Here is an 18,184-nt window from a genome sequence, read left to right on the forward strand (position 1 = left end):
GGGAAGGGGAGGCGGACAACGCCGACTTACCGAATGGAGGCACAACCAACGGGAGAGTTCCCGGCAGGACAACCCCAGCCTCACGCCACCAACAACCTGCCACACCGCCTTGAGAGCGGGACCGTGTCATCGTTATACAAATATAACATGATCGGAGGAGGAAGCAGAGCGGAGTGCTCATACCTGTGTTCTGCACAAGATGAAGCGCGTGCAACCAAAGCGGCGAACGCCCAAGCTTAGTTATCCAAAGATCGCGTGCAACCGCGACGACAAACAAAACAACGTTGCCGCACCAGCACGAGGCCCGCCACACTGGGCGACAATCACGGCAGCAAACCAGCTGATCCCGAAGGGACAGTGAGAGACAGAGGTGCGCCGGAAGCTGCCACCTTTTCAAGCGGGTAACCCCGCCCATTAATCAATGCCCAGATGGTGTCAATGGCCCAGCAAAACAAAGGAGGGAGAGAGAGAGAGAGAGAGCCTCCAGCACCCCTGCTACATCAGCAAAACCAGTCCAGTTGCCTCAACTTAACCTTCTACCCTTTATGTTTTCAGTTATGATGAACCTGTGAATAAGTGCCTCGATGTAGCGTTTTCTGCCTTGACACCTTTGAACACAATGAGTCACTTAAATGTGACCGGCTGAAGTTTCAGAAGGACAGAAAGAAGCCTGAGTCATGTCATCCCTTCCACCCTGATGTAAGATCCTGAGTGTTTGTGCCAGTACTACAGTTTTAGAACTTTCCCCTGAATCAGAATAATTCTCTGAATTACAATTTTCGAGTAACCTCATGGTGAGTTTTATCGGAGTCATGGAAAAAAAATAGTCAGAAATTAGTTTTTAGAAGCAATGAAGATAAGGTCAGTGAAAAGACAGATGTCTAAATCACACATTATATCTAGTCTGGCTTAGACTGTTAACTGTAAGTATTTTCATGGTGCATCATGGTGGATTCATTTAAAAGTGGCTTCTTACATAAGGACAGATGCTGGTCCAGTCAATTAGTTTCTTGTATTAGCACAAGTACAGTAAATGAGGGTCAAGACAAAAAAGCAGTCAACAATTTAAAAAAAAAAAAATTAAGAATCAAGGTTTGTGTCAGACAGGACGATATAACAGGAAAGACAGCAAGTGACTGGCAGACAGCAAACTGAACAATAGTTGGGCTGACAGGAGTTTCCAGGAACATCAGTCATGTAAGAAGCTTTAGTATGAGCAGGAAGCTTTTTTTCAATTGCACCCGTTTGCAAGTTGTTGCTTTTACAGTGGACTGAAAACAAAGGGAAAGGAAGTGTGAAGTGTGAAGTGAAGCAAGACAACAAACAGGAAAACCTCAAAACTAAAGCAGAAAAACTCCCATTACGAACAATCAGTAATAGCATTAAAATCAACTCAAAACTGTTTGCTGTACAATTGAGTAAAAACAATGCAACACAAGTTTGATGTGGCATGACAACAGAGTTGGGCCTTTGTATTCTTCTACGACATGAACCAGGTTCTTCTGGACCTTTAAGGTTGACACCTTATTCCATCTTACTCTGAGGAAGAAAGGAAGCAGCTGTCAGTGTTTTCATTTAAAAAAACAACAACAACAAAACAAAAGAAAAATGGCCATGTGGTCATTTCAATATGATTAGATCACACATTACATCAGTAATGGCAATCAGTCAGTCGTATTTATTATTGTGACCTTTTGTCAAAACATTTGTTTTAAAGAGAGCAAGAAGGATGATATAAAGTTGCAGAGGTGGTAATTTCCATTTTCCATCTTGCTGAGGGCTAACACTGCTATAACTGACTACTGATTAGATCCTTCATAGCCATCAATCAATGTTCAAAAAAATATAATACACAGAAACACCAAGAAAAATGTTTCATCACCATTGTTATTATTATTATTATTATTATTATTATTATTATTATTGATAGTACCAGTAATAATATGTTAGAATTGGCACCCAATATAAACAGAAACCCACAGTAACAAGAAACAGACATTATTACCTGCTATTGCACATGCAGCTGTCATCTGCAAAAGGGAAGATGTTGTAAACCTCTATGCTCTGCAATGCTACTATAATTATCACTTAACAATGCAGTTTAGTTTGGTGTGTTATATTTGTATTAGTTAATGAAACTATATGATTTCCTGAATACTTAAAGATGACAATGCTTTGTTCCCTATAAAGAAATAAAATGAAATGAAAAATGTACAAAGTGTCAGTCAGTGGCAGGGTGTGTTGCAGTGTTATAATCACTGATTACTGAAAAACAAATGTTTCAACTTACAACGTATCTGTGCCTAATGCGGCCACTTCTGTCTTCCAACTGATGGGATGATGAAAACATTTTTTTTAAATGATGATTAAAGAAACTTAAGTACTTCCACTAATATTATTGCTGAGCACATATTCACAGTGATGGATTATTGTTACCTTTGGTCATAACATTTGTCTGAAAGAGAGCAAGAAGGACATTATCAAAGTTGCACAGACGGATGTATTTAGTTGTAATAACATTTTACATTTTACATCACATATATATACATATATATATATATATATATATATATATATATATATATATATATATATATATATATACATATATATATATATATACATATATATATATATATATATATATATATATATATATATATATATATATATATATATATACATATATATATATATATATATATGGGTTATATACAATAATATCACTTATAACTAACAACAACAATTATTTGTGAATGCAGCTATAAAATGTTCCAATCACTTACAGATGACAATGCAAGAAATAAAATGAAAAGAAAAATTACAACGAGTCCTAAGAAGGAGGCAGAATGTGTTGCAGTGCAATAATGACTACTTACAACATATCTGCGCCTAATGTGCCCACTTTTTTCCTCCCCCTGATGTGATAAAAAAAAATTTGTTTCAAAAAAATGTATATTTTAATACTTTTAATATTGGTGCTGAGCACATATTCACAGTGAATGATTGTTGTTACCTTTGGTCAAAACATTTGTCTGAAAAAGAGCAAGAAGAACATCAGGAGTTTAGTTGTAATTACATTTTTCCGTCTTGCTGTGAGCTCACACTGCTATTACTGAATGCTGACTAGGTCATATTTAGAGACTGTGGGGAAGTTTTCCCTTTGATGAGTTTCATGGGTGGATTACATTGATGAAGACAAATAGGCTAAATTTGGAGGAGAAACATTTTTCCGCACATCCGTCTGTTGCACTTGACAAAAGTTAAACCTCACGTCAAGAGGTAATGGTAAAAAATGCATTCAGGTTCTACTGAACTTACCTGTTCCAGGTAGAGCCCATCCCAGACACAGAATGCCAACAATTACTCCAAAACAAGTTACACCCACTTTCAGCTTCCATTTCAGCAGTTCTATTTGGTCATTCATGTCTGAGACAAAAGCAAAAAGAAAGAAAACTGAAATAAAAGTACATGCAGTGAGAAGGCAAACCAGAAACCAACTGACAGCCACAGAGAGAGAACATCCTGAAACATAAGGTGAAAACCATTTAAAAGCATTGCCTTTGCGTCAAGGTTTGCACAGGTCACAGCCTCTTATTTCTCACTGAGGTCAAGAAGAACCACGTGGCAGAGCTCATGGTTGTCTGTGCTAATTTTATGATAATTTACAGGGAGACTCAGTACTGTGTTAAAGTAGTAAAATAGTGATATCATGTATCTACAGTATTTATTCAATATTGATTTGTAATTTTTTGTTGTGATATGAACCTAAACACACTATATAAAAAAAGAACTCACGGTTCCCAATCTGAATCTGAAACAACCAGTTTCCTCGCATTACACTTATGAGACACATTCAAGTCAGTAATAATAGGCCTCATGTTAAAAAAGAGAGAACACACAGCAAAGTTTGCTTTATTTGGCTATTTGTTTGTGAGAAAATTATGATTTAGCAGAAGCTAAATATGAATTATGAAAGTAAAATGTTAAACCAATAGACCCATGAGACATTATGTTTTATCAAGGTCCCTTCTCTCAAATGTTTATGAAGCAAACATTTTAAATAAAGATTTTGCATTTTTAAATAAAGAGGGGTGTGCAGAGGTTCTCTGGTTACTCCGGCTTCCTTGTCCATGGGTGTGTGCGTATGTGTGTACATGAGCCTAGACTTCTTTGTAACTTTTCGGACAATATAATTTCAGCTCTGCCTAAAGACTGTTAGCATCTAAAACATTTAATTGTATATTGCTTTTCTCAACATTGATTGTTTCATTCAGCATACAGATAGTTAAAGGAGAACGATGTAAGTCGATCACTTCTGTTTTGGTTGTTGTTTTCGTCCACAAAACTCCCCCCTAAAGTTTTGTAGTGCAAATCACGGTCATAGAAACTTACAGTTGGCCAGCAATGGTTTGTTCTAGCATCAAGCTGCTGGTACCTGGCTGAGGGGGTACGGGGGGGGGGGGGGTTGTTTCATAGTGCTGAAAAGCAGTTAAATGTTTCTAATGGCCTTAGTTCAGTTAATTGTAATCTTCAAGACTGAGAACCTTCACAGACAATAGGCCACCCGCAGGAAAATTTTGCAAGCGGTCATAAAAATGTGTTTGTGCCTCAGAGATGATTAAAAATTTGAGAAAATTTGTGTTCACCTAAAATGCTCCTGTGAACCACGTAAGAACAAATCTTGAGGCCCATGATTGTCATGGTGAGGCTTGTAAGGCCAGTTTCTGGCCGGGAGATGCTATGGGGGTTGTGGAAAGAGCCTCATTCTCTCTGCAACATATTTAACCATGACAAGATTTCTGGAGCTGCATTATTGCAGTAAAAATGTTCCATCGTTTCTCTTTAACTTTAAACTGGGATTTTAAAGGGGGTACCAGGATAAACAGCCCTGCCTTTCACTGAAGTGGTGGGTGATGATGTCCTCTGCAGTGATGGTTGTGTGGGGGCCCTTCTTGATTCAGTCTCCACAGTGTCTACAATTACAAAGAGAGAATTTCATGCTCCAAACTGTATCATGATTCTTTTCGATTTAAGCTTCATAATAACCTAAAACTGATGAGTTGGTGACATGACAAACTCTGATTAAGTACAACCAGCAGTGTGTCTGCCTCTCATGCTGCAATGTCGTCATCAAAACTGAGCCAAATACATTGTTTTCTCGCTCTGAACTGGGTTGTCTGCACTACATCCAATGAATCGTCAGCAGTTTATGTCGTCATGTAATGTTTTATTTACCTGCCAAGTTGTATCGTTCACTATGAGGAGACAAGGTGTTGGGATCACCTTTCAAACTGTAATCACAGCTGGCGTGGCTTTGTTGAGGTGAGAGTCTCAGCAGGTCATTGATTGAGACAAAAAACTGACAGAACCACTTATTATCCATTATGCTTCTGTAACTTAATTTTACCCTCTGGACGGTTGCATCTCCAAAATACAGGTTACAGGTTGGGTCTTTGATTGCAGATCCAGGCAGAGAACATGTAAAGACAACATCTCTACCAGGAGAATGGTGAACACTCAACTGAGGTGGTCCACTTACAGAATGAATTCAAAAGTTGATGAATTACCAATAGGTATTTTCCTTTTTTCCCATTTTCCGGTCTGTGCTAGTTGCGTGCAGCACTCGGCACTCGTACCCTTACCCTATTCGATTCCCGTGTGTGTGTTACCTATGTGCAGCACTCGTACCCTTTCCCTGTGTTGACACTCGTGTTTATGTATTTGTTTGTTAGAATGATTGGGCTCTAGGTTTAGTTTTTGGGTTTTCTTTGGGGTTTAGTTTCCCCTTGTTTTCTGTAGCTTTTTCTGTTTAGGTTTATGGGTGGCGTCCCTTTTTCGGGACGGTTGTGTCGGTCTCAATAAGTATAATTTGTTTATATTAAGTTATTGATTTGGCGCCACCCGCTGCCCTTCGTCTGTTGTTGTTGTAATTATTCTTTGTTAAATCATTAAAAAAAATCATCTTAATTTTGAAACCTGCTCGTAGAACTTGTTTGGTGGTCCCATTTTTGTTACTAACCATTTCCCCCTAGACAAAGTGGTCCGTAACAATTATTATACAACAGAATTAGGAATGCAGTCACTCACTATGTATCATCATGACTTGTGCGTCACTGTGATTGGAGGGATAATCCAGATGTTCAAGCTTCACAGTGTAGAAACACTTGACTTCAACTTCAGCAGGTGAACTCTGCTGTGACATCAGGAGCAGCTCACTTCCTGTCAGTGTCTCCACACAAGACAACAGTTTAGGGGCTCCTCCCTTCACAGTGTAAAAATAACATTGAGGAGCAGACACAGGTGGAGGTGGCTGACACCTCAGTGTCACTGACTCTGTCTCTGAGACGGTCTGAGTGTTCACTGTCAGTTTGGGTGCTGGGGCTGAAAAATGGAATAAAGATGAAGTTGAAGAGAGGTTGAAGTGAAATGTACCGCGGGCGGAGTTTGTGAACATCATGTGACTACAAAGGCCACGATGAAGATTCCAATCATACTGTGAGGACATGTAAGGCAGTGTTTTACTCACTCTGTATGTGGATGGACAGTGTGTTACTGCGTAGAGATGGAAAATATACCTCTCCACGTCTTACAGTGTGGAAACACTTGACTTCAACCTCAGCAGGTGAACTTTGACCTTTCTTGGCCAGGAGCTCAGCTACTGTCAGTGTCTTCTGACAAGAGGAGCTCGCTACAGATTTTCCTTCAATAATAAAATAACATGAAGCAGATGAAGGAGGTTGACAGTAGAGGGCGACTGTGTCTGTCTCTGCTGAGATCACTCTTGGATGCACTGTCAGTTTAGGTGGAGGGTCTGAAAACCAAGTAATAGAGATACAAATATATTAGAATGTAGACTGTAATCAACCTCAGTTTTAAAACACAGCCACTTTTTTTTTTTTTTTTTTACTTTATTCACTTTTGCTCAGTTCATTAATGAACTAAATCATTTTGTTCTATAAAATAAAATATAACTTAATTCACTATGTTTTGTAAATAATTGTGAGTCGCTGCCAGGAAAGAGATAAATAATCTATCTGAACAAATAAACTGAAAATTTCCAAATGATGTGACTATGTCTGTGTATTTTATATGGGAAACAGCAGCGTAGAAACACAGCCGGCTGTCACAGAGAGACTCACCGCATGGGAAAACATACGCTTCACCCCTCTTTCAGTGAGGTCTCTCTTTTCTTCTTCTTCGTAAATCTTGACCATGCCTTGTTCCCATGGAAGAGTCAGCCCGGCAAGCAAGACACACTTCTCATCCATCGACCACAGGACGATGTTGGGTCTCAGGCAGGTAGTTTATTTGAATGCAGTTTAATGTAGTTTGAAGAGTTTCTTTTTCTTGTTTTTTAATTAAAAGTCAGTCACCCTTTAGTTGAGGGGAAACGACAGAACAGCAGGGACTGCTGATTTGGGTTCCCTCTCCTTTCATCCTTCAACTGTCAAATCACCTTTTGAGACTGAAAATTATGTTTTTATTATTATCCTGTTTAAATATTGGATGTTTATTATACATTGTGCTTCCCTTTAAATAGAATATATTATTCATTTTCTCTTCCTCTACTGTGGTTTGTGCTTTGTTGGGGCCAGTAGAAGCTCACCAGCAGAAATTGTTGATTGCCTCTAAAGAAAATTCATCTTCTAGCCGCCCCCACAAAACTATATAGGCCACTAAGACGTTTTCTACTCATACCGTGAGAAGATTTCAGACATTGCTTTACTCACTTTGTATGAAGATGGAGGCTGGGTTGCTGTGTGAAGACTGAAGTTCCTCTTCTCCTTGTCTGACTTTATAGAAACACTTTACTCTTATCTCAGAAAGTGAACTTTGACCTGCCTTGGCCAGAAGCTCAGTTCCTGTCAGTGTCTTCCGACAAGTGGAGCTCTGAATAGATTCTCCTTCAATTGAAAAATAGCACTGAGACACAATAATAGATGGTGGAGGGTAACAGTAGAGTGTGACTGAGTCTGTCTCTGCTGAGATCGCTGATGGATACACTGACACTTTAGGTGGAGCATCTGGAGCTAAAGAGATCGAGACACCAACATATGTGTTTCTTAACGTGGTCACACTCAACAAAACTATTTTGTGCATTTATTGATAAGAGAACAGCTGCAAGGATCAGACACTGACCTTTTGTTTGAGTCTTGCCAGTGAAATCTGTCAAAGATATGTTTACAGGGTAAAGATTCTTACAATAGTTTGTCAATGTTTTTTTTTATTAAAATATGAAAGATTCAAAACAAAGATTAAACATTTCAATTTGACTTTATAATTTCCAGCTTTATTCAAGGTTAATACCAGCTCCCTGATTTTATCAATACTTTTTACAAAGATAATCTGAATGCTTGGGGCAAGAAAAAAAAAATAGCAATTTTAAAAGTAGGGAAAAGATTAAACTTACAGATTAGGATGACAAGCAGCAGACGTGCAGCCATGGTGAAGCTGTTGATTGAGGTGCTGTCTGTCTTCTGACTGATTTACCTGTCTGTACTGTGCTGTCTGTACGCCTATGAGAAAATGCAAAGAGGAAAACCACAGCTAGACAAAGCAGATATAAATTCTTTACTAAATGTATCTTGTGTTTTTTTATACTCAAGACTGTGTGCTCTCATCTGAATGAGTCATGAATCTGCATGAGTCTACAATCTCATTGGTTGCGGCCCATTTTTCTCACACGTTGCAAACACTTGTTAACTGACTGTTGTATAATTTAGCATTGCACATAACCACTGCCTGAGAACATTTCAATGTAAAAATTGTCCAGTGGCTCCAAACCCTCAAGGCCCGCGTTGTATTTTTTGCAAATTTAAGTCAGTCAACAGCTTCACCATGGACACACGTCTGCTGCTTCTCATCTTCGTCTGTAAGTTTAAACTTTTCATCCCTTTTAAAATGGTTATTACATTCTATTCTTTTCTTTAAAAAAAATACATTTGTTATTATTCATTATTATTATTATTATTATTATTATTATTATTTTTATTATTATTATTATTAGCATATTTATTTTGAATAGTTGATAATGTAATTGAAACATTAACAAACTATCGGAAAGGTTGTTAACCTGTAAACATATCTTTGACAGATTTCACTGGTAAGACTCAAACAAAAGGTCAGTGTCTGATCCTTGCAGCTGTTCTCTTATCAATAAAAGGGCAAAATAGTTTTGTTGAGTGTGACCCTATTAAGAAACACATATGTTGGTGTCTCGATCTCTTTAGCTCCAGATGCTCCACCTAAAGTGTCAGCGTATCCATCAGTGATCTCAGCAGAGACAGACTCAGTCACACTCTACTGTTACCCTCCATCATCTGCTCCAGCATCTCAGTGATATTTTTCAATTGAAGAAGGAGAATCTATTCAGAGCTCCACTTGTTGGAAGACACTGACAGGAACTGAGCTTCTGGCCAAGGCAGGTCAAAGTTCACTTTCTGAGATAAGAGTAAAGTGTTTCTATAAAGTCAGACAAGGAGAAGAGGAGCTTCAGTCTTCACACAGCAACCCAGCCTCCATCTTCATACAGGGTGAGTAAAGCAATGCCTGAAATCTTCTCACGGTATGAGCAGAAACATCACAGTGGCCTATGTAGTTTTGTGGGGGCGCCTAGAAGATGAATTTTCTTTAGAGGGAATCAACACTTTTTGCTGGTGAGCTTCTACTGGCCCCAACAAAGCACAAACCACAGTAGAGGTAAAGAAAATGAATAATATATTCATTTTTAAAGTGAAGGACAATGTATTATAAACATCCAATATTTAAACAGGATAATGATCATAATTATCATCAGATGTTCATAATTGAACAGAAGGCAGGGTAGTGACCCCCCTTCTCCCACAGGTGTCGCAGCTGAATGTTCCGCGTTCCTCAGCTCCACCAGTTTGGCTGTCGGAAGCGCTTCGAGGGGTCACCCACGCCCCGTTCTCCCCTCCGCCGAAGTCGGCCGGGGGAGGTGGACGCCCAGTTCCAGAGGGTTCGGCCGTTGCCCCCTCACAGTGTCCACAAGCGCACAAACACACATGTTTTTTGAAAAAAAGATTAAAGTGTGTTCCGCTGTCGCATCCAGGCCAAGTGCCGAGGGCGCAGCGCAAAAAAGCCAAAAATATAAGCAGTCTGGCGGCGACGCCAGTTGTCGACTCCCGGCACGGGGCTGTCATAGCCCTCCCCGGGACGGCGGTAGCGTCACCACTACACTGTCGTGCCTCGGGTCTGCTGCGGTGCGCTGCAGCTGCGAAGCAGTTGGCACCGCCCGTGCGAGCAGCGGCAGTTTCGCTATGAGGGAGCACCGTCGCTCGACGGTCGGTGCCGCTCAAGCGCCCTGCTTTAGCTCCACCGGACGGGGTCGCCACCGCATCACGGCTGGCTTCACCCGTGATGGCAGAGATGCTGGACGTTGTGTCTCTGTCCCTCCGCAGAGAGGAGTGGAGAGCCCTTCCAGCATCGCCCTGGGTGCTCAGAACGATCTCAAAGGGATACAGGCTCCAGTTTGCAGCTGTTCCCCCGAGATTTGTCGGCATAATTCATTCCCAGGCACAGGGAGAGTCAGCTCAGGTTGTACAGGAGGAAATCCTCTCGCTGTTGAACAAAGGAGCGATATGTGTTGTACCTCCCGCACAGAGTCAGAGCAGTTTTTACTCCAGGTATTTCCTGGTCCCCAAACGGGGAGGGACCGGAATTCGCCCTATCCTGGATCTAAGGGCTCTGAACAAATATCTCAGGAAATACAAGTTCAGGATGCTCACACATGCATTTCTCTTGCGTCTGGTTCGCAGAGGCGACTGATTCACCTCTGTCGATCTGAAAGACGCGTATTTCCACATTCCAATATATCCCCCTCACAGAAAGTATCTCAGATTTGCTTTCCGGGGGATCTGTTACGAATACCGCGTTCTTCCTTTCGGGCTGTCCCTCAGCCCGAGGGTGTCCGTGCCATTGCCCCGCTGAGGCGTCAGGGCATCCGCTTGGCCACTTACCTGGACGATTGGCTGTTGCTGGCACAATCGGAAAGGGAAGCCAGAGCGCACACGCGTATTCTCACACTGCACCTGCTAAGGCTGGGTTTTGTGATAAACACGGAAAAGAGCGTACTCTTCCCGTCACAGAAAATAATCTTTCTGGGATTGTTTCTGGATTCGGTGAACTTCTCAGCGCGCCTCTCGGCGGAACGAGTGGACGCGCTCAGGAGATGCCTCACACTTTTCCACCCGGGCAAATCTGTACAGTTCAGATTGTGTCTTCGGTTGCTCGGACTGATGGCATCTGCCATCGCGGTGGTCCATCTCGGCCACCTCCACATGAGGGAATTCCAATTGTGGGTGGCCTCATGTGGACTGAATCATGTGCGTCATGGCGCACGGCGAGTGATGGTCACGCACGAGTGCGCCCTGGCATTGCGTCACTGGCGTGCCCCGGGCTTCCTGAGCCAGGGGGTCCCGATGGGCTCGGTCCTGTCCAGGAGGGTGATCACCACGGATGCCAGTCTCTCGGGCTGGGGTGGCCAGTCTGTGAGGGGCTGCTGGAGCGGAGAGCTTGCGCGGTCTCACATAAATTTTCTGGAGCTTTCGGGCTGTGTTTCTCTCCTTGAAGCGCTTCCTTCCGTCCCTCCAGGGACATCATGTCCTGGTGAGGACGGACAACACGACGGCAGTAGCGTATATCAACCGTCAAGGCGGGTTACGTTCGCGTCGGCTACACATGCTGGCACGCAAACTGATCCTCTGGAGCTGCGATCGTCTTTTCTCGTTGAGAGCGACGCACGTTCCGGGCGCTCTGAACTCGGGGGCAGACCTGTTGTCCAGAGGCGCGCGGGGAGTGGGCGCTGCACCCGGAGGTCGTGATGCAGATCTGGGCTCGATACAGTCGGGCTGTCGTAGATCTGTTCGCCTCGAGAGAAAACGCACAATGCGCGCTGTTTTACTCGCTGCGCAGTGCGGACGCTCCCCTCGGCGTGGACGCGCTGGCGCACGCCTGGCCACGAGTCCTTCTGTATGCTTTCCCTCCCCTGGCCCTGATACCCTCGACTCTCGCCAGAGTGAGGGAGCACGGCCACGATGTGATCATGGTGGCTCCGCACTGGCCAGCAATGCACTGGCTGGGGGAGATTTACCAGTTAATGTGCGCTCATACGTGGCAGCTCCCGCTGCGCCGGGATCTGCTGTCACAGGGGGCCGGGGCGGTGTTCCACCCTGGCGCTGTGGGCTTGGCCCCTGAGTGGCTCAGCCTGTCAGCTGTGGGACTCCCGCAGCGGGTGATTTCCACCATCCAGAACGCTCAAGCCTCTTCTACGAGGTCTCTATATGGCTGTAAGTGGAAAGTGGACAAGTTTTACATTTAAATGTTCTCAGGCAGTGTGAGGTTATGTGAAAGGCTAAATTATACAATAAGTGTTTTCACATGTGTGAGAAAAATGTGCTGCAACCAATGAGATTGTCGATTCGTGTAGACTCATGACGAATTGAGATGAGGGCACACACTCTTGAGTAAAAAAAAAAAAACCAAACACAAAATTGACATGGAGACACATTTAGTAAAGAATTTATATCTGCTTTGTCTCGCTGTGGTTTTCCTCTTTGCATTTTCTCATAGGCATACAGACAGCACAGTACAGACCGGTAAATCAGTCAGAAGACAGACAGAACCTCAATCAACAGCTTCACCATGGCTGCACGTCTGCTACTTGTCATCCTAATCTGTAAGTTTCATCTTTTCCCTACTTTTAAAATTGCTATTTTTTTTTTTTGCCACAAGTATTCGGATTATCTTTGTAAAAAGTATTGTTAAAATCAGGCAGCTGGTTTTAACCTTGAAAAAAACTTGAGATCATAAAGTGGATTCAAATGTTTAATCTTTGTTTTGAATCTTTCATATTTTTGCTAAAATAAAACATTAACAGTACATTACATTACATTACAGTACAAATCTTTACCCTTTACCGTGTAAACATATCTTTGACAGATTTCACTTGCAAGACTCAAACAAAAGGTCAGTGTCTGATCCTTGCAGCTGTTCTCTTATCAATAAATGCACAAAAATAGTTTTGTTGAGTGTGACCACGTTAAGAAACACAGGTGTTCTTGTCTCGATCTCTTTAGCTCCAGATGCTCCACCTAAAGTGTCAGTGTATCCATCAGCGATCTCAGCAGAGACAGACTCAGTCACACTCTACTGTTACCCTCCACCATCTATTATTGTGTCTCAGTGCTATTTTTCAATTGAAGGAGAATCTATTCAGAGCTCCACTTGTCGGAAGACACTGACAGGAACTGAGCTTCTGGCCAAGGCAGGTCAAAGTTCACTTTCTGAGATAAGAGTAAAGTGTTTCTATAAAGTCAGACAAGGAGAAGAGGAACTTCAGTCTTCACACAGCAACCCAGCCTCCATCTTCATACAGAGTGAGTAAACCACTTTCTGAAATCTTCTCACGGTATGAGCGGAAAGTTTTGTGGGGGCGGCTAGAAGATGAATTCTCTTTAGAGGCAATCAACAACATCTGCTGGGGAGCTTCTACTGGCCTGAACAAAGCACAAACCACAGTAGAGGAAGAGAAAATGAATAATATATTCATATTTAAAGTGAAGGACAATGTATAATAAACATCCAATATTTAAACAGGATAATAATAATAATATAATTTTCGTACTCAAAAGTTGATCTGAAAGGAGAGGGAACCCAAATCAGCAGTCCCTTCTGTTCTGTTGTTTCCCCTCAACTAAATGATGACTGACTTTTAATTTAAAAAAAAACAAAACAAGAAAAATAAACTCTTCAAACTACAATCAAATAAACTACCTGCCTGAGACCCAACATCATCCTGTGGTCGACAGATGAGAAGTGTGTCTTGCTTGCCGGGCTGACTCTTCCATGGGTGGCAAGGCGCAGAGGGCCCGGGCAGGCTTCGAACCCCAGACTCCCGGGTAATAGCCATGCGCTTAACCATTCGGCCAAAGGAATATCCCCTTGGCCAAGTAGCCAGGGCGCATGATCAATTGGAGGCATAGTGACAGGACCGCCACTGTGGAAATTTTCACTGTTTATTTGTTCAGATAGATTGTTTATCTCTTTTCTCACAGCGACTCACAATTCTTTACAATACAAAATTAATAACGTTATTGTTTATTTAATTTAACAAAATGATTTAGTTCATTAATGAACTGAGCAAAAGTGAATAAAGTAAAAAAAAGTGGCTGTGTTTTAAAACTGCGGTTGGATACAGTCTACATCCTAACATGTATATTCATATATATTATATATATACATATATGTTAGGATGTAAACTGTATCCAACCTCAGTTTTAAAACACAGCCACTTTTTTTTAAAACTGAGGTTGGATACATATATACATATACATATACATATATGTATATATATTTTTGATCTCTATTACTTGGTTTTCAGACCTTCCACCTAAACTGACAGTGTACCCAAGAGTGATCTCGGCAGAGACAGACACAGTCACCCTCTATTGTCACTCTCCTACATCGACACCATGTGATTTTATTATTGAAGAAGAATCTGTTCAGAGCTCCTCTTGTTGGAAGACACTGACAGGAGCTGAGCTCCTGGCCAAGAAAGGTCAAAGTTCACCTGCTGAGGTTGAAGTCAAGTGTTTCTACACTGTAAGACGTGGAGAAGTATATTTTCCATCTCTACGCAGTAACACACTGTCCATCCACATACAGAGTGAGTAAAACACTGCCTTACATGTCCTCACAGTATGATTGGAATCTTCATCGTGGCCTTTGTAGTCACATGATGTTCACAAACTTTTCTCACGATACATTTTACTTCAACTTCTCTTCAACTTCATCTTTATTTCATCTTCTAGCCCCAGCACCCACAGTGACAGTGAATACTCGGAACATCTCAGAGACAGAGTCAGTCACACTGAGGTGTCAGCCACCTCCAGCTGTGTCTGCTCCTCAATGTTATTTTTACATTGTGAAGGGAGGATTCCCTAAACTGTTGTCTTGTGTGGAGACACTGAGAGGACGTGAGCTGCTCCTGATGTCACAGCAGAGTTCACCTGCTGAAGTTGAAGTCAAGTGTTTCTACACTGTGAAGCTTGGACATCTGGATTATCCCTCCAATCACAGTGACGCACAAGTCATGGTGATACATAGTGAGTGACTGCATTCCTAAATCTGTTGTTTAATAATATACAGTGGAAAATGATTAAGTCAACATGTTTACGTTTCCTCAGAGTAATGACTTATTCATTTAAATTATACAGGATTTGTGCAAAGGTTGGAGGTAAAATTGAAAAGGAAAATACCTATTGGTAATTCATCAACTTTTGAATTTGTTCTGTAGGTGGACCACCTCAGTTGAGTGCTCAGATTTTCCCTGGTGAAGATGTTTTATTTACATGTTCTCTGCCTGGATCTGCAATCAAAGACCCAACCTGTAACCTGTATTTTGGAGATGCAACCGTCCAAAGGGCAAATTCAAGTCACAGAAGCAGAATGGATAATAAGTGGTTCTGTCAGTTTTATGCCTCAATCAATGACCTGCTGAGACTTTCACCTCAACAAAGCCACGCCAGCTGTGATTACAGTTTGAAAGGTGATCCCAACACCTTGTCTCCTCATAGTGAACGATACAACTTGGCAGGTAAATAAAACGTTACATGACGACATAAACTGCTCAGGATTCATTGGATGTAGTGCAGACAACACAGTTCAGACTGAAAACACAATATAATTTTGCAGTTTTGATGACAACATTGCAACATCAGTGGCAGACACACTGTCGTTTGTAAAGCGTTCATGTTAGTATAATACTAGATGTCACGTCACCAATTCCTCAGTTTCAGGTTTTTACACAGCATAAATGAATGACTATCAAGAGGAATCATAGTGTAGTTTTCAGTATGAAGTTCTCTCTTTGTAAATGTAGATATTCTGGCGAGCGAATCAACAAGGACATCCACACAACCATCACTGACACAGACTACAAGCAAAACCAGCTCCCCACCCACCACTTCAGTGAGAGGTAGGGCTGTTTAGCAACTAAACTTCTGTCGCTTCAAACTTGGTAATCACCATTCATGATGTCATCATATTTCTGCCTTCTTATGAAACTGAGCTCATCCAGAGAGTTGTAAAGTAGTAAAAATTACTCTATCTTAACACTGGATAATGTGGAAGTAGTGTGACAGAGCACAATCGATCTAATTCAGGGCAACTCCAGAACATATGATACAAAGTTGCAGGGAGTATTTTGCATCTGTCACACAGGGGGTCAATGAGTGGCTAATTTTTTTGTCAGGGCAGTCTTACAATACTGTAGGCAGTGCGATACTTTGAACTAGATAAGACTATTACTGTACATGCACAAAAGGATGAAGAGTGTACACAATCTAATGTCATCCACAATAACAAAGCCAAGCTCCTCCTCCCAGTGCTGTTTTATAATGGTTAAAGAGGGCATATTCATTGAAATTGTGTATTCATAGACTTTAGCCAGTCTCCCCCTTTTAGAGTGCAGAAGTAGTCAGTTGAGTGTTTTCCATTGTCCTGGTGAAGATGTTACATGTTCTCTGCCTGGATCTGCGATCAAAGAAACAACCTGTAGCTTTTATTTTGGAAAATTAGAATCGTAACAAATGTAAAATCACAATTAAGAAGAAGCAGAAGCAGAATGGATAATAAGTGGTTCTGTCAGTTTTATGCCTCAATCAATGACCTGCTGAGACTCTCACCTCAACAAAGCCACGCCAGCTGTGATTACAGTTTGAAAGGTGATCCCAACACCTTGTCTCCTCATAGTGAACAATGCAACTTGGCAGGCAAATAAAACATTACAGGACGACATAAACTGCTGAGTATTAATTGGTTGTCGGAGAGCAAACACAGTTCAGACTGAAAACACAATATCATTTTGCAGTTTTGATGACAACATTGCATCATCAGTGGCAGACACACTGTCGTTTGTAAAGCGTTCATGTTAGTATAATACTAGATGTCACGTCACCAATTCCTCAGTTTCAGGTTTTTACACAGCATAAATGAATGACTATCAAGAGGAATCATAGTGTAGTTTTCAGTCTGAAGTTCTCTCTTTGTAAATGTAGATATTCTGGTGAGCGAATCAGCAAGGACATCCACACAACCATCACTGACACAGACTACAAGCAAAACCAGCTCCCCACCCACCACTTCAGTGAGAGGTAGGGCTGTTGAGCAACTAAACCTCTGTCGCTTCAAACTTGGTGATCACCATTCATGATGTCATCATATTTCTGCCTTCTTATGAAACTGAGCTCAGAGTGTTGTAAAGTAGTAAAAATGACTATCTTAACACTGGATAATGTGGAAGTAGTGTGACAGAGCATAAAGTCTGAGCCTAAAGCTACTGTGACAACATTGAAATCATGAGTCAGACCTGGCATTGCCAGAAAACCCACAGCATTTTCTGCCAAGTAGGACTAAAAGTTAATTAATATAATAATTAGTGTGTCACCACTATTCTGCTGTATCTGTCTTGAGCAGGTTTGCCTGTTGGTGGCACTGTTTGTTGACTATCTCAGATGCCTGTTGAAGCAACTTGCTTGTTTCTGTTTGCTTGTTGCATATAATATCTATTTGGTTTTGTTTTGTTTTGTTTTGTTTTGTTTTGTTTTGTTTTGTTTTTTAAGTTGACACTTAATGTACAAACTAATCATGAATACATTTCCAGTTTCTTCAGACTTTTCCAGTGGAGGTAAAACTGACCAATATTTGTGTCTTATTAAACAGACGACATATACAAGATTATAGCAGGTGTGACTTGCTGTGGAGGAGCTGTTTGTTGTCAGATGCCTGTTGAAGCAACTTGCTCTGGATTCTTTCTGTTTGTTTGTTGCATATAATATCTATTTGGTTTTTTTAAGTGGACACTTAATTTACAAACTAATCATGAATCAATTTCCGATTTCTTCAGGCATGATAGCAGCTGTGACTTGCTGTGGAGGAGCTGTTGGTCTAATTTTCCTCGGATGGCTATTCATGAAGAAGGGTAGGTTAAATAGAACCTTCATGCCTTTTCATAACAATCATTGGTGCTTTTGAAAAATAATATTTTTGTCCTAAAGTTAAAAAATATATATATATTTTTAACTTATCCACTGCTGCAACTCTGACATTGCACTCCTCTCTCCCACGCTATTCTTCCAGGAAGATTTTTTTACAAAAGGTG

At 41.3% G+C, this 18,184-nt stretch overlaps 2 protein-coding genes and 1 long non-coding RNA gene across 22 annotated transcripts in view; 1 reads left to right on the top strand and 2 right to left on the bottom strand.

Annotated features, from left to right (window-relative positions):
* The window catches only part of LOC142895745 (uncharacterized), a 135,398-nt gene that overhangs the window by 56,818 nt on the left and 60,396 nt on the right, over window positions 1-18,184 (bottom strand). The gene's annotated exons all lie outside the window — the stretch shown is intronic.
* On the bottom strand, window positions 2,879-3,537 carry LOC142895940 (uncharacterized). The gene is made up of 3 exons (XR_012928279.1): window positions 3,322-3,537; window positions 3,017-3,035; window positions 2,879-2,918 (listed from the first exon to the last, which is right to left on the bottom strand). It is a non-coding gene; the product is annotated as an uncharacterized LOC142895940 (long non-coding RNA).
* Window positions 8,761-15,642, top strand: LOC142895849 (uncharacterized). 2 transcript variants are annotated; one of them, XM_076037162.1, is made up of 6 exons: window positions 8,761-8,875; window positions 12,964-12,990; window positions 13,101-13,400; window positions 14,405-14,689; window positions 14,835-15,128; window positions 15,320-15,642. In XM_076037162.1, the coding sequence occupies exons 1-6, from the start codon at window positions 8,842-8,844 to the stop codon at window positions 15,625-15,627; spliced, it is 1,248 nt and encodes a 415-aa protein (XP_075893277.1). In that variant the 5' UTR covers window positions 8,761-8,841; the 3' UTR covers window positions 15,628-15,642. The 2 variants fall into 2 exon arrangements, with proteins under 2 accessions (XP_075893277.1, XP_075893278.1); XM_076037163.1 differs by lacking the exon at window positions 8,761-8,875 and adding an exon at window positions 12,618-12,700.

Source organism: Nelusetta ayraudi, unplaced genomic scaffold (genome assembly GCF_046127955.1).
Source record: "Nelusetta ayraudi isolate G7.1 ecotype Tasmania unplaced genomic scaffold, CSIRO-AGI_Nayr_v1 ptg000050l, whole genome shotgun sequence".
NCBI lineage: Eukaryota > Metazoa > Chordata > Actinopteri > Tetraodontiformes > Monacanthidae > Nelusetta > Nelusetta ayraudi.